Source organism: Brachypodium distachyon, chromosome 3 (assembly GCF_000005505.3).
Source record: "Brachypodium distachyon strain Bd21 chromosome 3, Brachypodium_distachyon_v3.0, whole genome shotgun sequence".
Lineage (NCBI taxonomy): Eukaryota > Viridiplantae > Streptophyta > Magnoliopsida > Poales > Poaceae > Brachypodium > Brachypodium distachyon.
Genome location: NC_016133.3, coordinates 59,021,339 through 59,045,382, shown reverse-complemented (window position 1 = coordinate 59,045,382; position 24,044 = coordinate 59,021,339). Strand labels below are relative to the sequence as shown.

The 24,044-nt window shown below is 45.1% G+C and overlaps 4 protein-coding genes across 8 annotated transcripts; 3 read left to right on the top strand and 1 right to left on the bottom strand.

The window, feature by feature from the left end:
- Positions 1 to 9,524: 9,524 nt before the first annotated feature.
- On the bottom strand, positions 9,525 to 13,231 carry LOC100837398 (ankyrin-2-like). Of its 2 annotated transcripts, XM_024462227.1 has the most exons (4): positions 12,278 to 13,231; positions 11,068 to 11,614; positions 10,683 to 10,954; positions 9,525 to 9,669 (listed from the first exon to the last, which is right to left on the bottom strand). In XM_024462227.1, exons 1-2 carry the CDS (start codon positions 13,167 to 13,169, stop codon positions 11,289 to 11,291), a joined length of 1,218 nt encoding a protein of 405 aa, XP_024317995.1. In that variant the 5' UTR covers positions 13,170 to 13,231; the 3' UTR covers positions 9,525 to 9,669; positions 10,683 to 10,954; positions 11,068 to 11,288. The 2 variants fall into 2 exon arrangements, with proteins under 2 accessions (XP_024317995.1, XP_024317994.1); XM_024462226.1 differs by lacking the exon at positions 9,525 to 9,669 and having other exon boundaries at positions 10,003 to 10,954.
- A 1,283-nt stretch (positions 13,232 to 14,514) lies between these two features.
- On the top strand, positions 14,515 to 16,866 carry LOC100837093 (pentatricopeptide repeat-containing protein At5g38730). Of its 2 annotated transcripts, XM_014901693.2 has the most exons (3): positions 14,515 to 15,775; positions 15,854 to 16,339; positions 16,432 to 16,866. In XM_014901693.2, exons 1-2 carry the CDS (start codon positions 14,515 to 14,517, stop codon positions 16,318 to 16,320), a joined length of 1,728 nt encoding a protein of 575 aa, XP_014757179.1. In that variant the 3' UTR covers positions 16,321 to 16,339; positions 16,432 to 16,866. The 2 variants fall into 2 exon arrangements, with proteins under 2 accessions (XP_014757179.1, XP_003573143.2); XM_003573095.3 differs by having other exon boundaries at positions 15,854 to 16,866.
- Positions 16,867 to 17,012: 146 nt separating this feature from the next.
- On the top strand, positions 17,013 to 19,822 carry LOC100826973. Its single transcript, XM_003570665.4, has 8 exons — positions 17,013 to 17,299; positions 17,446 to 17,533; positions 17,637 to 17,725; positions 18,183 to 18,261; positions 18,347 to 18,406; positions 18,813 to 18,934; positions 19,018 to 19,089; positions 19,488 to 19,822. The coding sequence occupies exons 1-8, from the start codon at positions 17,055 to 17,057 to the stop codon at positions 19,588 to 19,590; spliced, it is 858 nt and encodes a 285-aa protein (XP_003570713.1). The 5' UTR covers positions 17,013 to 17,054; the 3' UTR covers positions 19,591 to 19,822.
- Positions 19,823 to 20,519: 697 nt separating this feature from the next.
- Positions 20,520 to 23,491, top strand: LOC100836783 (death-associated protein kinase dapk-1). 3 transcript variants are annotated; one of them, XM_024460489.1, is made up of 2 exons: positions 20,520 to 21,571; positions 22,870 to 23,491. In XM_024460489.1, exons 1-2 carry the CDS (start codon positions 20,665 to 20,667, stop codon positions 23,007 to 23,009), a joined length of 1,047 nt encoding a protein of 348 aa, XP_024316257.1. In that variant the 5' UTR covers positions 20,520 to 20,664; the 3' UTR covers positions 23,010 to 23,491. The 3 variants fall into 3 exon arrangements, with proteins under 3 accessions (XP_024316257.1, XP_024316256.1, XP_010236919.2); XM_024460488.1 differs by having other exon boundaries at positions 22,852 to 23,491; XM_010238617.2 differs by lacking the exon at positions 22,870 to 23,491 and adding an exon at positions 22,263 to 22,800.
- The last annotated feature ends 553 nt before the right edge of the window (positions 23,492 to 24,044 follow it).

Below are 24,044 nucleotides of genomic sequence, written 5' to 3'. Positions count from 1 at the left end.
TTCTCATACTAGTGTTTTTCTAAAAAACACTAGTGTTTTGGGTTTTTGAGAGTTTTGGGTGAACAATCAAAACCCTCAAATACCAAAACATTAGTGTCTAAAAAATACACTAACACCAAATAAGGCCTTAAGAGACATAGGCCCAGTAAAAAAAGAATGGAGTGGGCTGCGGCCCGACTCGGACATAACACGCGCGCGCACGCTGCCGCTGCCATTACCAACGACGACCATGACGACTCCTCTTCGTCTTCCTCCCGCGACGGCGAAGCGTGGGGCACGGAGCGGGGAGGCGCCGGCGGCCACTATGAAAACATATGTCAAAAAAGAGAACTCTACTTAATTGATACTCCCTCCGATCCTAAATTTTTGTCTCAAATTTGCCTAAATATGGATGTATCTATTCTTAAAAGGTGTCTAGATACTTGTAATATTTCGACAACAATTTAGGATCGGAGGGAATATTATTGTTGGCTAGGACCAGCTATACATCTCTGTAGCAGTAGCTCCGTTCCCCTGGTCCATACGGAGGAGACACCAAAGCTGTCCTCCCGCAGCGCCGCCGCGACGAACTTGTCTGCGCGATCGCCATGGCTCCACGTACTTGAGCGAGTAGACTGTGCGCATCGTCTTGTTCCTCGGGTCATACACCCCCACCTCCCTCCCCGTGTCCAGCAGCACCCTCCCGCCGCCGTCCACTGCACCTCCACCGGAACCACCAGCCCCGCCGCCGTCTTCGGCGAGAACTCCGGCCACCGCCTTAGCACCATCACCAGCTCCCTCTTCCACCCTGCTTGTCCCTCCTCCATCGTCTCCGTTGTCTTGGTCCATATAGTCATGGTCTCCGTGTTTGGGCACGAGTGCGCGACGCAGAGCTCGCCGCCGAGCTCCGCCACTAGCATCCTGCCACCGTCATTGTCGAGGTCGACGAGAGGCCCTGGCAGGACATCGAAAGCTTCTGTTTTGATCTCAAGCGCCATTATCATGTTGTTGTTTCCGCGATGATGATCTGGCTTGCCCATCCAGTACATCTTGCCGTGGACGAACACCGGCGGCACGTCAAGCCACGCGTGGACCGGCGGCGCCGACTTCACCGTCCTGATCTTCCCTCCTTCTTTGAGCCTTCGCAACCAGCACTCCTTCATGCCACCGCCATCGGAGCGCGAGACGACGGTGACGGCCACGTGGTCCTCCGCCGCCTCGTCATACCCGAGGCCATGGCACACGGTGACGCTGTTTTGGTCCTTCCTTGTTATGTAGTCGGAATCATGGAAGCCATAATTGATCTCTTCATCCGTTGCTGGGTTAAGCACAGAGATTTCGTGGCCACTCCTGCTCACGGCGAGCAGGCCATGGCAGGGCTTGGAGCTGACCACCCTCTGCTCCAGCAGCTGCGGTGACTCCGAGTCAGAGCTCCGGTAGTCGTCTTTGGGTAAGAAGATGCGCATGGGATCATCACTCAACCTCCTCCTCGTGCCGGCATGGCGGGTGTAGAGCTCGACGAAGCGGTTAGTCTCCATCATGGCGCGCCATGACCGGCACACAAGCTTGAACCTCCCGAGGTCGCGCGCCGGCAGGAGGCACAGGGCCATGGACAGCGCCTGAACAGACGTTGGGGAGAAGATGATGTCCTCGTGCGGCCGTCCAGTAGACACGAGGCTCTCCTCGTAGATCACCGCCTTGGTCGTCGCCGTGCCGTTCACGCTCGGCTGCGCGATCAGGCTGCCGTCGGCGAGCAGCTCCTCCATGGCTCCCGTGGCAGGGTCGTAGGCGCAGAGCTGGTGGATGGGCTTGTCGTCGTTGGTGGGCCGCCGGATGCCTGGCCTGAAGAGGATGCAGCGGCCGTCGTCGATGAAGGCGAGCGACTTGACAAAGCACGACATGAACCGCTTCGCCTCTGACGAGGCCTTTTCGAGCTCGATGCGACAATGGAGATCCCACCCCTCGGCGTCGTATTCATCGTGGTTGTCCACACCATAGATTTGCATCTTTACCGATTATTTCTGGCAAAAAAAATTGTGGCAATCTGATCAATCATCATATAGGCTAGCAAGTTTCAGTAATCTGTTCTGTTCATTTTCACATGAAACACCATAGATTCAGACCAAAAAACTTGTTCATATCTCTTTTGAAATTATTATTTTTCATCCCTGTAATATGATCTTGGTTTGATTTGCGGGCTGTTTGTCAAGTGGAAGCACATGGAAGCAAAAGTGTGTGTGTGTCTATATATATATATATATATATATCCAGACTATTTCTCCCCCTTTGTCTCATAAAATGGATAGATTCTTTAACGTGAACAAGAAACAATCTCCTGGACAGGCTGCAGCATACAACTACCACGGGCTGATCCTGGACGAAGGCAACAGCGAGAAATCTCACCGGACAGCCGCGGAGGAGTCGCTCAAGGAGAGCAGGGCCGTCTGCGAGGCCTTCCACGCCGCATCTCCCGTCTCAAGGCAATTTCTCCGGCCTCGATGATGATGATGATGATGATGATGATGATGATGATGATGATGATGATGATGATGAATTGATGATCAAAGATTAAACAGTACTTACTGATTAGCTAGTGTTAGATCGAAGATCGATGATTTTTTTTCTTTTTGTTTAATTGCAGGAGCCCGGCAATGTGGGGGTCGATGAAGTACCTCCACGACAAGATCCACAAGGACTCCTCCTGCAAAGTGCGCATTAACAAGGACCTCTACAGCAGCAATGTCGACACGGCGCTGCCGGAGCTGCCGGACTTCGCGGTGGCTCTCAAGCCGGAGGAGTACCGGCTTCCTTGCTTCAGTAGTGCCGATGCCGCCTCTGCAAATGACTAGCTTAGCCAGTAGCACATGTAGCTAGCATAGCATCAGCTGTGTACTTTGCCATCCGATGGATGGATGGATAAAAACTGATTCATATATGCAGTCTGAAATATGTACATATGGGCATGGCTAACAGTGATAAAGCGTATCTGAATGTACCAAAAACAGAGGCTATTGAAAACAAACAACTGAGGATAGACAAATCCAATCACTATATTTGCCTTAAACTAAAAAAAATCCAATCACCATACCCTCTCACCCTGACAGCGTGTTTGGCAATATATGTGAAGGGGAGTGGGAATTTAGAGGAGGGAGTTTTAGATGAGATTAGACGTGGGAATTGATTTTTAGTCTCAATCCCTTGTTTGGTATGGGTTGATAAATACATGTGAGAATTAATGAGGAAATTCTATTCTCGTGTTTGGTTGGAGGGAGTTCGTGGGGATTTTTTCTTTTGACGAAACAGCGAGCTATTTATTGCCAATAGGGGGGGCTGAGAGAATCAACCACGGGAGAAAATACACAAGGAAAAACAGAGAAAGTGAACGAGAATAAGGGAGAATTTAGTCCACTAGGAAGAAAGGAACCAAAAAAATCAAGGTACATCGTCTTAGTCCCGAAACTAGTTCGCCTAGACCGGCGCCGGCCTGGGTCCAAAGGGCTGTTGGGAATATGCCCTAGAGGCAATCATGTATGATGTAATTCCCAATGTATTCATAAATATTATTAAGTTGTCCTTGTTTGAACATCTGATATGTATCATTGAATATGTGATTTGATTGTGGAACTATGTATTCATGTTGTTCATACTAAATTGTCCTTAGTCATTGAGGTTGTGCTGGACACATAACCTAGACTAATGTGAAAGTTGGCTGATGACTCGGTTCCACTTGTCATGGGCATGGTGATGTCATTCCAGCTTACACGGACTCGGCTAAAGAGTTTAGCGAGTCGGACTGACCCATATTGAGATGCAACGAGTAGGTCGTCATTTGCATGTCTCAATCAATGTAATCCTTAGACCTGAGGTTATCGTACAATCCGAGTTGTGGATCACCAACTTAGGTTCTGTCAAACGTTGTTCCGTAACAGGGCAGTTATAAAGGCAGAGTTCGGGTTGACTGAGAATCAAGCTGTGTGATGTGGATAACCAAGATGGGATTTTTCCCCTCCGACTGGAGAGATATTATCTGGGCCCTCTCGAGTGATATGATTTGGGAAGCATGGCCATGCGCGACTTGGTTAACTGTTAACCGGGTCGATCGACTAAGAGTTAGTCGGATGAATCGTATATCACAGATCGAGAAGAGAGTTGAACTATTAAAGGGATGACGATTAATCGCCTATAGTTCGACAAGGTATATCGTGAGGCAAAAGGGACTAAGACGTATGTCACATTGGAAGGTACGTCGTCATGACTCGATGGTACTTGGGAGTCGGCACGTTCTGCTAGGAGCCGCTACCGATTGATCGATTGTGAGTCGGACTCCAATCGTGTCCAAGTTGCCATGAGCCTGCGGGGTCACACACTTAAGAGCGGGAGCAAGTATTTGGTCGGGTTGGACCCGAACTGGAATTGGGCTGACAATGCGAGTTGGACTCGCAGGGTGGATGGGCCACAAGGCTTGGAGCCCACTTCCACTCGGTATATAAGCAGGGGCGTGGGATGCCTAAGGGGCACGGTTTTTTTCCACTCTCATGCGTTGAGAACCCTAGCCCGATTCAGTTCAACCGTCGCACCGGACCTAGCAGTTCGCCGCCGGAGCTCCTCCTCGCACGTGTGGATACCGGCAGAGGTGCTGTACGTTCAGCACTTCGACGATCGCGGGATTGGATCGGCTGGATCGGATCGAGGGACTGCACTGCATCAAGGCGCCGCATCGATAATCCGCAACTGCGCGTCTAGTGGTAATCCTTGTGGCCTTCTACCTCGGCTAGATCTTGGGAGTTCGCGTAGGAAAAGTTTTGTTTATCTCTACGCGTCCCTTCAAGGGCAGCCTCCTCCTTGATGAGGATGCACACGGCGGAGGATCGGGGAAGTTTGTACCGGAAGATTCGCCGGTTCCGCTCCTTTCAAGTTTCCCACAAAGTAAGAAGAATTAACGATGCCGTGGCCTTAGCACGCGTCTTGCGTAGCACATAAGCATATGAGGTACGGTCCGTCCACCAGGAGTTGATCGAAGATATATCCAACCAGGATGAAGGATGAAGCAATGGTGAATTGAAGCAATTAGCAATCAAAATCCATTCGTGGGGAATTAGATTAGAGAAGATAACATATATGATGAACGGTTGAGATCTTCTCTACGAAACAATTCCCTCCCAATTCCCACCTCTCCCCCTGTTATTAAAACTAGCATGGTGTCCCGCGCAATTGCGCGGGAAACATTATTAATCATCTTATTTTCTAACTGAATATATGTATTGTTCTACTATTTATACGATAGGTCGTTTAGACATAAATGATTAATCAACCTTGGTATATCTGGATGATGTTACAATACTTTGGTTAGTAATATTATAGCTGTGTGCATCAATCGATGCAGAGGTCGGGGGTACTCCCTCCTTTTTGAAAAAAGACCTTGGTATATCTAGAAAAGTAGAACTCTTTAAAAAAAAGTAGAACTAATTAATATCAGTACCCCTGTAGAATTACGAAACAATATCGAGTCAAATCTGTGTTGAACATGAGACAATGTTTTTTATGTGACTTTATTAAAATTTAGAACTAAACATTAAACTGTGTGTCAAAGGGTCGACCAACTTTCGCATCGACTGGTTGATTGTTTGTAGTTGTTATTAACTTAGTATTTGTAATTGAAGTTCAGATTACCTATCGACCGTTGGTATTTACCTGAAATAATTGATCATATATGGCATACATCACATTTGTAAACAAAATTTATATTCAGACATGAAATTGATGAATCGGTTGTTCGCACTGGCAATCGTACGTAGTTGGTTATGTTAGTAGGTGGATGTCCATGATAATAAATCATAATGCAATATTAAAACTTCAATTGTTTGTTTTATCGATACTCTGATTAAAGTTTAAATTATTTGAGCTAACTATTTGTTTTCAAGGTAGTTTATAGCGATATTATATAAAAGTGTGTTTGGTTTGCTAGCCGACCATTCGCTCATACATGATGTTAAATTAGTAGCCAGTAAAATTTGTGACAACGTGCAATGTAATTCACATTTTTCTTAGTAATAATATATTGGTATATGCAGAGTAATAATTCTTCGCATACTATTACTGACTCATCTTTGCAAAATTATAAATTGTGAGGAATCTTAGAGGTCTTGTGTAGCCCCCATTATATTACCAACAATATATAGGTATGCAGAGTTATAGTTTTCCAAATACTATTAATAAATCTTCCTTGAAAATTATATTTATCACAATGAATAGAGCTAGGGTTACTACTTCTAAATATTTTCGGGATTTACTAATAAAAAGAAGAGAATATAGAGCTGAGAGGTCATAACATATTGATTGTCCAAAATGGTGTTTGCATTTTCTGTTTGACACCACACAAAAAATTATATTGTGATGCTACTAACTATAATATATTTGGTCTCTCTAGGTCTTAAACCACTTTGATGTTTTATTGATAGCCCATCAAATACCATCCTCATTAAATTTTGACCGTTAAATATAAAATCTAATAGTTTAAATAATTCAGATGATCATGTGGATCAACGCGGTGTTTTCTCTACACAACCACGTATTATGCTTTTATTATATAATGATTTACATAATTCAAATGATGCAAATCAGAGTAGGTGATATTAGTTTATTATTTGTAACTAAAGTTCAGATCACCTGTCAATCTATGTTTTTATCTCATACGACTAATTACACGTTATAACCCATCTGTACACAAAATTAAAGTTAATATGAGAAATTTATGGATCAATTGTTTCCACTGATAGATCATCAAACATGTTTTGATACACAATGAATAGAGCTTGGGTTACTACTTCTAAATATTCTCGGGGTACAATCTTCATGATAACAAAATATAACGTGATTTTAAAATTTTACGTGATTCTTCTGTCTATAATCAGATAAAAATTTAGATCATGAGCTAGTCATTTTTTTATTATAGATATATTTATTAGTAAGTGTTTGGTTCCTAGCAAACCATTCATTCATATTTGATGTTAATTAGTAATCGGTGTTCAAGTTAGGGCCACGTGTTGACACACAGAGTTATAAATCTTCAAATACTCGTTAATATTTTATTCTTAAAGAAAATAGAGATATAGATTATTACTACGAGATTTAGCCTATTATTTAATATTTTCATTGGGAGTACATAGAGTACACGCATCATTTATTTGATGCTTTTATACGTCAATACATATTTCTGGGAATAAAAATACCAATAAAGATGTTTCCCGCGCATTTGCGCGATTACACGTTGCATCCGTACACAAACCTAAGGTTCGTATGAGAAACTGATGAATCAACTATTTGCATTGATAGATCATGTGTACGTCACATTATATTAGTAGGTACAATCTTCAACTAAACAAACTAATTCTTCTATCTATATTCGGATAAAAATTTAGATCATGAGCTACTCATTTTATTGTTTATAGAGACATTTATAAGTGTTTGTTTCGTAGCAAATCATTTATTCATATTTGATGTTAATTAGTGGCCGGTCTTAAAATTAGGGATGCGTGTTGACAAGCAGAATTATAAATCTTCAAATACACGTTAACATCTTATTCTTGAAGAAATATAGATATAGATAATGACTAATACACTTAGCTTATTACTTAATATTTTCATGACTTGTGAAGAAAAACAATGAAAAATAGTGTTGAAATGTCGTCGCGTAACAAAGTATGTTACGTTTGGCACTATAAAAACAAATTTAACTTAATTAACACTGATTATAACATATTGGGCCTATTTGGGCCTGAAATCATTTTAATGTTTATTATAACACACTGAATATATCTCTAATTATCGCTAATTCCACCAATTGGGCCTATTTGGGCCTGAAACCACTTTAAGTTTATATATAGCCCGTCAAACATATCCCCTCATTAACTCTGGACCTTAGATATAAAATCCAAGGGCCAGAATAATTGGGGTGATGTGGATCAACGTGGAGGCTCTCCTCGGTATCCCTCATATTGCTTTCAGTATATAATAGAAGATGTTTATATATAGCCCATCAAACATATCACATCATTAAATCTAGACCTTAGATATAAGATCCAAGGATCAGAATAATTGGAGTGATGTGGATCAACGTGGAGGCTTCCCTCGGTATCCCTCATATTGCTTTTAGTATATAATAGAAGATGTTTATATATAGCACATCAAACATATCCCATCATTAAATCTAGACCTTAGATATAAGATCCAAGGGTCAGAATAATTGGGGTGATATGGATCAACGTGGAGGCTCCCCTCGGTACCCCTCATATTACTTTTAGTATATAATAGATGATGGGACTTGGTCTCTCAAATCACATGCCCAATCTTTCTTAAAATCTCATTCCCTCTGACCAAACGAATCATTTAACATGACGTACCCCTTAACTCCTATTCCCTATCTCTAATTTCCTCCAACCAAACTAGCTGTGAGTGAAGAGCTACAGGTCAGTTTACAAAAAGAGAAAAAAAAATCAAGGTTAAAACAGAGCAAGGGAAAATCTCTGCTTCTACGTAAAAAAGGCTCCAGTTAATTGATTATTGGCTAGATAGCTAGCCAGCACCTAAACATCTCTGTAGCAGTATCTCCGTTCCTTTGGTCCATCCGGAGGAGTTTGTCCTCCCACAGCGCCGCCGCGACGAACTTGTCGGCGCAATCGCCATGGCTCCACTTGAGCGAGTAGACTGTGAACATCGTCTTGTTCCTCGGGTCATACACCCCCACCTCTCTCCCCGTGTCCAGCAGCACCCTCCCGTCGTCGCCGTCCACCTCCACCGGAACCACCATCCCCGCCGCCGTCTTCGGCGAGAACTCCGGCCACCGCCTTAGCTCCATCACCAGCTCCCTCTTCCACCCTTGTCCCTCCTACGTCGTCTCCGTTATCTTGGTCTGCTTCATTATCCGCAAGGTCGTCTTCTCGGAGTCCCCCCAAACCTCGAGCTGCATCCTCGCCGCCATCTGCGCCGACAGCCGTGGCGGCCTCGCGATCTGCAGGGTCGGCGGCGGCAATGGCGCGTGGACGACGTTCCCCCGAGGGGTACTAGCCGACATCGCCTTCTGCGGCGGGAGCTCTACGGCCTCACGGCCGGCGAGAACCTGCTCAGGTTCGAGATCGACCTGAACGAAGACGGCTCCCCGGCGGTCGGGATCAGCAGCTGCTGCACGTAGAACCCCGCCGCGGCACCATGGCGCCGCCGTGCGCGAGGCGGCAGCACCTCGTCGAGCTGCGCGGCAAGCCGGCGATGGCTGTCAGGACCAGGTGGGCGTACAACAACAGACAGCCGGACGCTTTCTTCAAGGTGTTCGAGCTCGCCGACGTCGTCGCCCGAGGAGCGGAGCCGACGAGGTACGCGTACCGGTGGGCAAAGGCGGCGAGCCTGGGCGACTGCGCCTTGTTCGTGGGTGAAAGGTGGTCCAAGGCGGTGCACGTCGTCGTCGGAGAAGAAGGTAAAAGCTGGGTGCAGAGGAACTGCGTGTACGCTGATGACGTGGTGTACCAGTCGAGCTCGGATGGCCATGGCGGCCGCCGCGTCCATAATCAGAAGGTGCGTGAGGAGGACAATGAAAAGGTTGGAGACGGCCGGAAGAAGACGACCATGATCAGGACGGTGGGACGCTACGTGCCGGGTGGGTCTCCAGATGGCATGTGGATTCTCCCTCCATGTTTCTAGCTATATGTAACAGCAAAATAATTAAACTCGGGATTTCATATTTGAAATACTGTGCAATGGAATGCTGGATTTCAGATTTAACGTAACCTTATGTACAATCTTACTTCTCAATCCTGAGTCCTGACTCAGTCCTAAGACCAAATTTCTCTGAATCAGGTCTCCCTGATGCTGCTATATCTGGTTCCTACACTACAATACATTGCAGCTACCAGATTAAATATTGTTAAAAGTATCCATTCATAGCGAGAATTAACATAGCTCCTTCAGCTAGCTTAATTAGATGAATGTCACGAATATCAGCTGGACAGTACAAATTAAGCACTTGCAGGCGAATACGGTAACCATGGTTTACATTAATTGTTACAAGCAATTACAACTCTTGAACACAGCACACACACGATTCATAAAAAGTTTCTCATGAAGAAACATAATTCTGATGGCAGATCCGAAATCGCCTATTTGGCTGTGTGAAAAGTACAGCCACACTTGACCATATGTGGTAATAATGCACGAATGCAATATATATATACACACGCCTAATTGGCCCCTCTTCAAGCTAATGGTGTCGGTGGTTTACTGCAGCCGTCAGACAAAAGATGAATACTATGGGCCAAAGATTAACTAGAATGTCAAACACGAAACAGAACGCTGATAATAGGGATGTCGAGACTTTCCCCGAACATATCCCCTTTCTCCTACATAATGGTCCTGCCAGAAGAGCATTCTTGAATGCCAGTTCCGAATTCTGGTAGACCAATACGATAGAACTCAGGACACATACTGCAACGGCAGTCTCATGAGCAACTGGAGCTAGCATCATGTATGTAGCAAGTGTAAAGGCAGCTACCAAGCATAAAACAGAAATCTCCATGAAATCGAAGGCATTGTCTAAGTACACCTTCCGTGTCTGAAGATCAAACTTGGGAGATCCAGAATACATGAGAGAAATGGTAGCCATCGTGGAAAAGGTGAAGGCAAGAGTGTTGGCAATGGTGAATGCATCAAAAGCATACCTTCCAGCAAGTGTTGGTGTGCCTCCATTAGTTTGATCGTCAGCTCTATAACCTCCAGGCATGGCGAAAGTTGCACCAAATGTCACGGTTGCAATTTGGACTGAGCCAATACATATACTTTGTGTCGCATCTTTCACCTTTTCCATTTCCATTTTACGTATTTCATCATGTCTTGCTTCGACATCATCATTTTCTTCGAAGTAATCTCGGCGATAAATACCCCTTTTAGCACCGGCATATGTAAGTGCGCGCTGTATTTTTGCTTCACTATGCTGCAAAATCAAAAAAAGAAAAGTTAAACCACACAAATCTCAATTGTTCTGTTGTACGATCACCTCCAAGGCCGGCCGGGCTTAAAAGTAAAATGATCATGTATTTTAATTACCATGGGGTCATAGAATCCTCCTTGAAGATTGTGATGTGACATATCTAGCGGAGTCTCCCCTTTCTCATTTGCTAAATCCAAACATACCTGTCTATTTCCCAACAGAGAACGAAACATTGCAATACTCCCTGCCTGGACAGCAAGGTGCAGTGCAGTGTTCCCGTTCTTGTCTTGCATATTCAAAATCCATGATAACAGCTGATTTGCGCAAGCGTAACTAACTATCCAGTCTCTTTGTCAACTGCAACATGAAGAAATGTCCTTTCCCTAGCATCAAGTAAACCAGCGCAAGCGGGCGACGTCTTCAGAAAAAGAGTGATGTCATCCCTTGTTGCACCGACGGATGCAAGCACGTGTATGGGGTACGAACCATCGTTGTCTTGTTGATACAATGCATCTGGATTAGTTTCCAGTAGATGTAAAAGTATGGCATGTCCGTCTTTTTGCAGTAGCACAGATGAGGCAAAGTGAAGAGGTGTATTTTCTTTTTCATCCCGTTGTATCGTGAGGTCGTCTTTATTCCAACGTAACAACATCTTTGTAAGATCTGCAAGTGGCACACGTCTATCAGTTAAACCAATCAACATGAGAGGCAAAAAAAGCAACAACTACGAAAAAAGGAATAAATGCCAAACTAAACGCCTACACGCATCAGTACAAAAAGCCAAGGAGATGTGCACTACATGTTTAGGCTCCGCCGCCGCGCCACCTACCGGTGGAATGCAAGCCTCTCAAGCGGTGCCAATCTGTACTCACATCATTGCTATATGGTATAAGTATGGTATATTTTATTGGTATATGATATATGAATGATATATTGGTATATGGATTAAAGAAAGTCAAATGAAGACTAAAACTAGGATGCTGGCGAGGTAAGCTCCTCTCAAATGTGGGGAGACAAATCTGGCTTAACTTCTTCCTAAGAAACAAATCAATCTCCACTCTCTTGGTTGTGGCTGGAAAAAAATGTCTTAGAACGACCTGTATAGTAACACACAAATATAGATAAACCATCCCCAACCATTTCATAACTTTGTAATAAGAAATTAGATAGGCAAGATGGTCTTGTGTCAAACCCTAACTCACACCTTCTATATTAGTATATAGATGCACATAAAATATTTAATTATCTTACAAAAATGTGTATAGATAGAAAAATGGGTAGGTTGAAACCGAGATTAGAAGTTGAAAAGAAAGGTTCCACGGGTACCTTTGCTTCGGAGAACAGCGGCATGCAATGCATTTTGTCCATTTGGTCCAGAGTATGAAAGAGCCCCGCCACTCTTCTCATGGAGTGTTTCAGCGATGGTTTTATTTTCCAGTGAGATGGCTAGGTACAATGGAGAAGTACAACCTTTCGGTAAACTGGCCAATTGTGGGTGTTCCTCCATGAGTAACTTGACTATATCATTGTTCCCAACGCGGACAGCCTCATGCAAGGCAGTCTCTTTAGTACCATTTTCTTTTTCCAGCATTGCCTTTACTCTGGTAGTATTGTTATCCTGACCTTTAGCAAGAGCAATGAGAAAAGACACCATCTGGGAGTTGGCCGCCCGTGCAGCACAGTGCAAGGGCGTATCTCCTTTGTTGTTTCCCGTGAAGAGGAGTTTTTCTGCCTTCCTGTGGATGAGACCAGCTTTGTTCAAGAAGTCCTCACTGTCGCCATTGGTGGCGACCATGTGGAGAAGAGTGTCACCGTTGGAGGTTACCCCGTCCAGGAGAGATTGCCTGAGGAATGCTTCTTCGTCATCAGAAGCTCGCGGCATCGCCGAGCTTCCAATGGTCCTGTTGCTGGAGGCTTGGCGACGGTCTTCCCCGTCGAGAAGTGATTCCAGATCCTCGAAAGAGCCAGAGCAAGCCGCTGCTAGCAGCCGGTAATTGATGGCCGGCGAAGGAGGCTTGGGCAGCATGGAGGTCTTGTTGCTTGAAGCCACGACCACTACCATGGTCGAACCATCTTTCTTGCTGAGCAGCATATCCTTCAACTGCTGGCAATGGCCATGGCTCGTGGCCACAATCATCTTGGCTTCCATGGTCACCAGTGAAGGATCATTTGCCACAATGGATGAGCTAGGAGGTTTCTCACAGGTGCTGGATGCCATCACCAACTCGTGTTGCCAGCTCTACCTCTGCTTAGATGGTTGATTTATTCTCAAGATATTACAATGAGTGCTGTTGTGGAACCAACTCCTATCAGGGGTGCCCTTATATAGTTGCACAAAGAGTAAAGTACACTGCTTTTCCAATTTGAATTGAAGCGAATTGAAGGAACAATTTCTTCCACGAGCTCAAGAAATACACAACTTTGACACTAAACTATTTTTTTTTTAACAATGGAAGGGTCACCTTCCTAGCCTTTGCATATTGCAAAGCTGCAAGATGCACACATCCAAAATTATTTAAAGGTCAAGGCCAAACGGCGCTGCCTCCCTTTTAGCAGAAGACATATGTTTGCCTGGACTTGAGAGGACCAAGTAAGACTGATTAATTTGCAGCAACTTGCTGAAAAAAATGGACATTCTGAAGTAATAATAATAACAGAGTATTCGATTTTTGTTCATCTGAATATTTGATAGTCTTATCATATGTGCGCCTTTGTTTAGAGGATCCTATTTCTAGTTATTCAAAAAATTAGGTTGACTGGCACATGTTGGTTTCCTAGTACGAGATTTAGATTACCTGCATTCAGAATTAATTCGAGGAATATCAGAACTCTAACCGTGATTTGGCTTGCTCGTTATCAATCTCAAATCATTTCAATAGGAGGACGAGAATTGAACCGATTCACTTGAATACAATAGTTCTGACTAGATTGGACTGTCAGCATGGTGCATGGTGCTGCATTTTGTTCTTTTTTCATCGTGAACTATCACAGGTCTCTTTGCTTGTGTGACTTACAATGGTATATGATGCAGCAGGGTTTGCATGTGTTTGGCTTCGCTTTTGCTAAGAGCATCGATCTCTAGGTGGTTCTTTGCGTGGGGTTAGAGGTAATTTAAAAGAAGAAGGATGAAATTGTCGCCAGCCAGGCAGCCATACCTTCTTTCTTCATCGTCTCTTTCCCTTTCTCTTTGAATAAAGAAATGACAGAGCAGGGCTAGACTTTGGATCAGATTCTTAGTGCAAGAAATCATGAGTACCTCTTCTTATTGGTCCCGTCGGAAGTCTTGCGCTTTGGAAACCAGCATCCACGCAAGGTGAGGCCTCCTAGATCCATCTAGGAGCTACAAGCGACATGCCGTCTCCAGGACGGCCAACTACAACTAAAATCAATGAGCCACAAGCCCACAACCCAACACTATGTGTCATGGGCTTTGTTATGGGCTTATTTGCGATGCCCCTGAGAAAATTACCTTTCATATCTTTAAAAGGCTGGGCCATCGACGGCCTAGTACGACCGAAAGGCGCTCTGCATTCGTAAAACGCCATTTCAAATCCGCCGGTCCGATGCCGCCGCCCGCCGGCGTCGACATCCGCCGCGCGCTCTGCGCGGCGGTCATCAAGTCCGCGTTCCAGCCTCACGCACACCTCGTCGCCGCCGACCCTTCCCTCCTCGCCGCCGTCATCCACAGCCTCTCCCCGCTGCCCTCCTCCGCTCTCGCCTTCTTCCGCGCGCTGCCGCCCCCGCACCCGCTCGAAGCCTCCCTCGCGCTCCTCCGGCTCCTCGCCCCGCACCCGCGCCACCACCCCGCCGCCCGCGCATTCATCCTCGACCTCTCCCTCCGCCACCCGCTCTCCTCCCCGCTCCTCCTCCCCTCCCTCCTCTCCGAACCCCACGTCCCGAGCTGGCTCCTCCTCGCGCTCTCCCACTCCCACTCCGCCCGCCCCCACGACGCCGCCCGGGTGTTCGACCAAATGCGCGCGCGCGGCCTAGCGCCCGACGCCCACGCCTGCACCGCGCTGCTCACCGCGCTCGCCAGGGCCCGGATGACGGCCACCGCGCACAAGGTGTTCAACGAAATGGGCCGGGCCGGGGTCGCCATGAACACGCACGTCTACAACGCCATGCTGCACGTGTGCCTCAAGGCCAGGGACGCCTTACGGGCGGAGGGTTTGATGACGAGGATGGACGCTGCCGGCGTGCCGCTGGACCGCTTCTCGTTTAACACCGTGATCGCGCTGTATGTTAGGAAGGGGATGCAGTACGAGGCCATGTGCGTGCGCGAGAGGATGCAGGATGAGGGCGTCGAGCCCGACATCGTGACGTGGAACACCGTGATCCATGGGTTGTGTAAGGAAGGGAGGATGAAAGAGGCAGCACAGCTCCGTACAGACATGATCGCAGCAGCGGTAGAGCCAGACACTGTGACATACACCACGCTGGTCGACGGGTATTGCCGGATCGGCGATGTGGGGGAGGCGGTCAAGTTGCGAGAGGAGATGGAGGCAGGGGGGATGGTACCGGGTGTCGCGACGTACAATGCGATCATTAGGAAGCTCTGTGAGGATGGCAAGATGAAAGAGGTAAATGGCTTGCTTAGCGAGATGGACGGGAGGAAGGTGCAGGCTGACCACGTGACTTGCAACACGCTGATCAACTCATACGCCAAGAGGGGGGACATGACCTCAGCGTGCAAGGTCAAGAAGAGGATGATGGAGTCAGGGTTGCAATTGGATCAGTTCACTTACAAAGCTCTCATCCATGGATTCTGCAAGGCCAAGGAGCTGGATGAAGCCAAGGAAGCCTTGTTTGAGATGATGGGTCGAGGTATGAATTTTACTGTACTTCACTGGCTATTTAGGCATAGTAATCTCTACTAATGGTGTTTGGTTTATCTGTATGCAGGATTTTCACCCAATTATAGTGTATTCTCATGGCTCGTCGATGGTTTCTGCAAGAAGAATAACACGGATGCAGTGCTACTCATTCCTGATGAACTTATAAAAAGAGGCCTTCCACCAGATAAATCAGTATATAGGTCTCTAATCCGAAGGCTTTGCAAGAAAGGGCTGGTTGATCTTGCACAAAAAGTACTTCACCAAATGCAAGGCAAAGGTCTAGAAGTTGATTGTCTTGTGTATGCTACTCTTGCTTATGCACATCTGACTGCAGGAAAGGTGGCTGCTGCTTCAGATATATTGAACGAAATGGCAAGGAAGCAGATGTCTGTGACGCCCCAGATTTACAACTGCCTGTGTACTTCCTACGGGGATGAGAAGGCGACACTGAATATGTTCTGGGTTCACACCATCGAGAGAGGCCTGATTGCGAAGAGTGTGTACAAACTGATGCACCAAGCAAGGCTGAAATAATCGAAGTCTTCAGTTAACAGTGAGGGATATGCTTCCATTTCAATGCCGAGTTTGCAAACGCCTGCAAATTGAGATATCGCGTGTTTACCGTATATGTAAAATTGTTTTCAGGCGCCTTGTGAATTGGCATCACATCTTCTTGTTGTTGAAGTTCACAAGCGATGTTCCCGGCATTTCGATGTAGCATCCACGTACCTGTTCAGCAGGATTACAGGAGTATCTGCAATTTATGGGAGCAAGTTCAGGTGGCAAGACCTTGTTGTGAAAGCCAGATATAGGAGGGCATGTCTGTCTACTGCTCAGTAGTCGGGATTTGCAGAGCCTGCGCGGGGTTTTCAATTGAAGTGTGTCCTGTGATTTATTGTTTTTGTTGAGGGAAAAAGGAGCGATGCACATATCTATGCAGGGAATAAAGTTCAGATGCTTAGGCTGGATTATGCCTTAGCTCACAGATTAGGAATTCTCTTCCAAAAAAAGAAACAGATTAGGAATTTTCTGTACAGTTTACTGTGTACATTTCTGCTTTAGGGATTGTCAACTTGTGTACATTTTTTTTTTTTTTGAGAATGTCAACTTGTGTACATATGAGTGGTCTTAGGCCTCTGTTGACAGGTGGGCTGGACCAAGCCATCTCAGGCCCAGCCCAATCCAGGTGTAGTACTAGTATTGACTGGAGCTACACGAAGACGAAGATAAGGTGGCGCCCATGCCGCGCGCTCACCCCGCAGTAAACCATGCCGCTGCTACTCCCAGGTGCTAAAACCCTATTCCTCTCCCACTTCCCGCCTCTGCCTTCACCCCCCCTGCAGCTGCGCCGTGCTACCGCCACCTCCACAGCCGCCGCTGGGAGGGGCGACGATGCGTCGGCGGCGGCGGCGGCTTCCGGCACGACGGCGAGGGAGCGGCGGCTGGCCAAGGTGCGGGAGGAGCGCCGCCGCCGCGAGTACGACCGCGAGCATACCTACCCCGGCTGGGCCAGGTCCGTCAGTCTCCTCCTTCCTGGATCATTTTGCTTTGCCTGTTTTGTTTGGTTTGGCTTCATCTGACATCTCCCGCCCGTTGAAATGAATGGATGAACCCTCTGCTCAAATTGGCCCGCTCACTGGTGTCGTTGTGGTGATTCAGGGTTCTGGAGAACGCCTGCAGAGACGACGATGAGCTGCGCGCCATTCTTGGCGATAGCATCGGGAACCCGGAGCTCATGAAGCAAAGGGTGCGTCTGTGCATAGCTGAGATAGCTATTCGTTTGTTTTGGGTGCTTGGTTCCTGGAATCGATATGCATTTCTTCTGTCGGTCTGACTGATTTGGTTGATAGATCCAAGAAAGGGTGCGCAAGAAGGGAAGAGAGGGGTTTAACAGATCCAAAACGGGCTCGGTCGCCGCGTTTAAAGTCAGCTTCCGAGAGTGAGTTGTCGCATAGATGTAATCATGCATGTATGTTTTTTCTTACTGTTCGGCCTGCATGATAGTTTGGGTGTCTGGCTAGACCAGAAGAGCTGATTCTATCAGTAATAGCATTGCTGAACATCGACTTGTACTTTTTAAAATTCATGGTTCTGTTCCCCTTGTTATAATTGGAATTCACGTATGATGAATTAAGGGAGCATCACCAGAAACATCTTTTCAAACAAATTCTTCTTTCACACAGTATTTTTTCATTTTTGAAACTGAGCTAAAGCTCTGAATTTGGGAATTGGGATACCTTGCTGCATAAATCAACACTCTAACAACTAAGTTGATATGACATCACATAGACAATTGATATGATGATAGTTGTTGTCAAAGCTACTGTAATTGTTCCAAGTTTACAGAAGTTGAGGCTCATGAACACTGAATTACGTTTGTCTTTGTATTGTTGCAGCTTCAACCCGTTAAATGCTTTCGTTTGGTTCGAACTCTTTGGAGAACCAACCGATCGAGATGTTGACCTTCTTGGCGGTGTAAAGTGACACTGTATATTTATTTCTTTGGATTCTCGTATGTAGAAAGCAACCGTCCTGTCTTGATGTTAAATGTTCTTCACAGGTAATTCAAGCTTGGTACGTCATGGGGAGACTAGGAGCTTTCAACTCTTCAAATTTGCAGGTTAGGCTTGTTCAGTGTTGGAAAGCTACAATAAGTGCACCAATTTTTTACTATGCATTTCCAATTGCATCCACTCATGAGACCACAACAATAAGTGGAAGCCTGAAACTGGACGTGTCAGTTCTAAGAGAAACCATCTTCACGTAATTTTTTGAACCATCTTGGGCATGGTTTGGCTTGGCACCTAAAGAGTATTACAAACTCGACTGGCAATCACATGGGCCAAGATTTTAGATAAAGAAGTTTATCATAGTAGTGTTACCTATGCTTTATCAACTGGTTATAACATCTATGTAGCCATTTTAAGTTCATCTATATAATCTTGCACATTTCTTCCGCTTTTCTGTGGTAGTTTATTTGTTTCCCTTTCTCTTTTAGATTGTGATTGTGTCAATTTTTATTTCAGTTGGCTAATTCAATGCTGGACTTTGACCCTTCTTATGATTCTGAAGAAGCTTCTAATGTAATGCCTTCGTCTTTCCACGATATCAGTGACGTTGAGTTTCAAGACAACTGGGGCAGAGTATGGTAAGAATTGGAAACATTCAATTAAATCTGAAGCTGGTAAAATGGTTTTTACTATTCTGAACATCATGTTCTGTTTATTTCAGGGTGGACCTTGGAACTTCAGATTATCTTGGGTTGGATGTATTGCTGAACTGTCTTACACAATTAAGTTCAGAGTAAGACATCATCTCTCGCTGATGTTGCATAACACAGTAGCTGTTTTAGCTTGGAAGAAGCATGATCACATATCCTGTGGTTGAATGAACTATGGAGATAAAATTGGAACACTAACTGTGTGACCAAGACTATTTCTGAAAAACTTTTAGGCCTTCTTTAAGTGATTACATCCTTATTTATTCGTTTATTATCCTGTCTTCAGTGCTGGCCCTATAAGGCTATGATGTGAGATTTCTGCTACCATGCAAGCATGCTAATAAAATGCACTGTATAAATCATTTCATAGCACACCGCATACATAGCGAGATGTGATATATATTGTTTTGCAGACTTAACATCATCATACACTGTTAACTCATATTGCCGTCGATTTTGCTTTTGAAAAAAAAAACTGCAGGCACTTGGGCATCAAACAAGTGGTTTTCGGCGGCAGAAAACTGGGCGACTGGGAGGAAGGCATGACGAGCTCCGATTACGGATACAAGCACTTCAAAATATAGCAACCAGGAAGTGATATGCAGCGAATCCTTCCCAGTTGATTGCAAGGAATTGTATAATATCTGAGGGATCCTCAGCACATAATTTCAGAGGAATTTTGCTTAGTACTGTGTCAAGAGTAGTCAAAACTTGTGGATTTGGATTTGCTCATGAATGTAAATAATTTGGTTAAGTTGGCATATCGTATATTTAAGATAAATGGAAAGTTTCGTATACACAAGAGAATTCTGTTTCTGGAGTGTTTCGCCAGAAATCACTATTCGCATTTCGTTTTTGTTTCCGCATCCAATTTTTTGTTGCCGTTCCTCAAATTTTCAGCCTAGTCATGGATGGAACGTAAAAAATGGTTTAAAACACATCGTATATTCTCTGTTAGTGAGATTAGTTTAAATCTTTTGCATTAGTAGGACTCGGCTCCACCGCTCCAGTCGTCTTTTTTGTCGCTTGTATGGCTGTATCCAGAGAATGGAGAGAGATGATAAATAATTACCTGATCTCTGATCATTGTTTGGACGAAAAATGTGAGAGAATTGCTTAAGGACTCTAACAACTGCCGTGTTTTTCTAAGCTACCCTCTCAATCATTGATAATTTTGAGCGTAGCAGCAGTCGTCCACTGACCGCGCTGTGAAGATAAATACAACAGAAGAGTTAAAATCAGCATCATGTATTAAAACACACAAGTCTTGGTGGTTAGAGCCGGACAATAGAAAGACCATGTGATGATGTGCTCCTAAGTCCTACATAATGTCACAATTAAGAATTTTTTTGCGCATAACCTGCCACATGCCTTGACCCAAGTCAGCCACCGCGGTCGTCTCCTGCTCCTCAGTCCTCGTTCACACTCACCCACTCCCTCCTTGCCATCGTTTTTCGCAGCTAGCTACAATAAGAGGAGCCGCTCCTGTGCGTTCTTGCCTCAACCAGATCCATTGATAGGTACAGCTTCTCCACCTCGGGCGCACCCTCCACTACTGGCACGTTGTCCAAACAATATTCCCCGATTGATCGATCCTCTCTGATTTTCCCACCTCGGTCACTTAATCTGCACTGCACCTCGGTCGACCAGGTTTGGTGATGGCATCCAGCAGCACTAGGGAGGAAGCGCCTAGCTCAACCATTGTGGGAGAAGCTCCTCCACCGGTGACCATGGAAGCTAAGATGATTGTGGCCACGGGCCATGGCCATTGCCAGCAGTTGAAGGATATGCTTCTGAGCAAGGAAGACGCTTCGATCATGGCAGTGGTCATGGCCTCAAGCAATCAGGCTTCCAAGCCGCCCAACCCTCCTTCGCCGGCCATGGATTACCGGCTTCTTGCAGCGGCATGCTCTGGCTCTTTCTTGGATCTGGAATCACTTCTCACCGGGGAAGATTGTCGTCAAGCCTCCTGCAATGGAACCATCAGAAGCTCAGCGCTGCCGCGGGCTTCTGATGATGAAGAAGCATTTCTCAGGGAATCGCTCCTGGACGGGGTCACCTCCAACGGTGACACTCTCCTACATGTGGTCGCCACCAATGGCGACAGCGAGGACTTCTTGAACAAAGCTGGCCTCATTCATAGGAAGGCACTGAACCTCCTTTTCGTGCAAAACAACGAAGGTGATACACCCCTGCACTGTGCTGCACGTGCGGCCAACTCCCAGATGGTGTTTCTCCTTGTTGATCTTGCTAAAGGTCAGGATAACAACGATAATAGATCAGTGAAGGCATTGCTGGAGAAAGAAAACAAGATTAAAGAGACAGCATTGCATGAAGCTATCCGCGGTGGGAACAATGATATAGTCAAGATGCTCATGGAGGAGCACCCACGATTGGCCAGATTACCGAAGGACGATGGTACTTCTCCGTTGTACCTAGCCATCTTACTGGAAAATAAAACCATTGCGAAAACACTCTACCAGATGAGCGACAAGATTCTTTCATACTCTGGACCAAATGGACAAAATGCATTGCATGCTGCTGTTTTCGGAGTCGGAGGCAAAGGTATCCATGCGCCCTTCCTTTTCAACTTTCATATCAGTTTTGCCTACCATTTATCTATCTATATCTATACATTTTGTGAGAGAAATATTTTGGATAAACTTCTATACCAAATTCAATATAAATACTAGAGTAAATTTCACAGAACCACAATTCTTGGGACATTAATTCTTATCACGCAGCCACAGATTTTTGCTAATTTGCCCGAAAAAACACATGTTTTGAGTCTAAATTGTCTCAACTCGCCCAAAATAACGGTTTAAGTCATTTCGACGGTATTTCTTACATGTCGGTCCCGCATGTCAGAGCGCCACGTCAGCCAAAACCGATCCGACCCGTTAGCAAAATATGTGGCTCCGTGAAAAGAAATTTATTCTAAAAAGTATGCACAAGTTAGGTTTGGCATAAACCATAGTCATCTTGCATATGCATGTGTAGAAGCAGATACTGTGAAAATAGTTCCAATTATTTTCTAGAAAAATTATGAAAGAATTGTGGTTTGCGCATTTCACTTTGCTTTAAGATTCTTGTTAGACATGTGGAGTCAGCAATCTGAAAGGGGCCTGCCCGTTCTGTGGAATTTTTTTTTTCCACTCACCACTGGTGCGCAAACATGTAGTGCACAACCTCTTGACTTCTTGCGCATTCTTTTCCCATTCATTGTGGTTCTGTTGATATACGTACGCATTTGCAGATCTTACAGAAATGTTGTTAGAATGGAACAAAGATCTTACGATACAACAAGATGAAAAGGGAAATACACCTCTTCACTCTGCCGCATCTTCGACTGGGCTAATAGGCCATCTTTTACTTCTACTGCAAGCCAATCCAAATGCAATACATCAAGAGGACCACAATGGATCATTCCCCATACATGTGGCTGCATCCGTCGGTGCAACACAAGCCATCACTGATTTTCTTGAGAAGTCACCCAATTGTGCTGGTTTGCGTTGATCGATGCAAAATTTACAGTGATATGTCGTTCTCTCCACAGGGATTGAGTTACAAATATTAAGCAAACTCCCAAAGCTAGACTCACACAAACTGGTGTTTAAAAGTAGTGACAAAAGAGCTCTGGACTGCACTTTAGTGAACTCAAGTAACAGGTTTACTCTGAATCTAAATTACGGACAGCACAAAGAAACTATATGAACCACGAACAGAAAAATAAACTTGTCTAATGTTTTTGGTATTTTTCTGAAATAATAACAAGCAGTAAAGATATGACTCACTAATTACTGAAACTAAAGAACTGAGGAAGCAAGAGGCCTAACAAAACACAGGTTATCAAATTCTTGCAGGTTTCTGTCTTACAAGAAGCAACACGAACAGCAGCAAGTTTCACACGATTTATCTTTCCAAATGCAAGTACAACAAGATCAGCAAAAGAGCAAGGGAAGGGAAAGAGTGGTTGGACTTCGTCACCAAAGAGCTGCTGTAGAAGAGGGTTCAGAGATTTTTTTGCCAAGTTGTTGAAGCGGCGAAGCAGGAGAAGCAGAGGAAGCCGGATCGGGAAGATGCAGAACAAATACTCGAGCTTGATGACGATGTGGACGAGCAGCCTAGCGGTGAGGCGGATCTCCAGCCGCGACCTCCATTCTCCTCCCTTCTTCTCTTTTCTGATCTCCTCCCCTCTTCTCGATCTGTCTCCCCTCCCCCTTTTCTTTTGTCCTTCTGGAAAAGCCACCGGCACATGGCCATGGAGTGACTCCCCTTTTGCCTTTCAGTCCTCTAATTATTTTCTTTAGTGCCCAAGTTGATCCCTGCTGCTAACATTCTTCTCCTTGTAAAGTCCTTCTTAATGTTGAGTGAGGTGCTCGGCCTAATTAATTGAAGTTTCTGGGCCTTTTTCGCCCCTTCCTGCATATAAAGAATTGAAGATTGTAATTGCCTCTTTGGAGTGGAATCTGTTACTTTAACATACTTTCAGGAGTGAAAAAAAGAATTTAAGCAGTGCAAAAACTCTGAAAATGCGCACGAAAAGTACTGAATATAATGCTCATCATGCGTGATGCTAGGGGAAGAACATTTCTTCATGTTGCAGTTGACAAAATGAAAGTTGGGACAGTCGGTTATTGTTGGAGAATACAATGCAAACTTCTAGAATGTTCTCAATATTACAAGAAAGAAGACATTACTATGGAATACTCTAGAATATAAAATAAATAAAAGAGGGAACCTTCTAGTGTTTAGATATGCATGAAGAATTATGTAAAAGCTTTGGAATACTCTAGAATAGGAATTTAAAATAAATAAATAGGAAACCTTCTAGTACCTAGATATTTATGTAGAAGTGTGTGGAAGGCTTTAGATATTTTATATCAATGGCTAAGATTTTGACACATGTCAAAGATCCAATGGCCATGTAGTCCTATAAATAGAGGCCCTTGCCTCACACCTTGTGTAGTAGAGAATAAGAAAGTGAAGAAGGTGGAGAACAAGGTGTGAGCAAGTGTAAGGTGTGTATGCTCTCTCT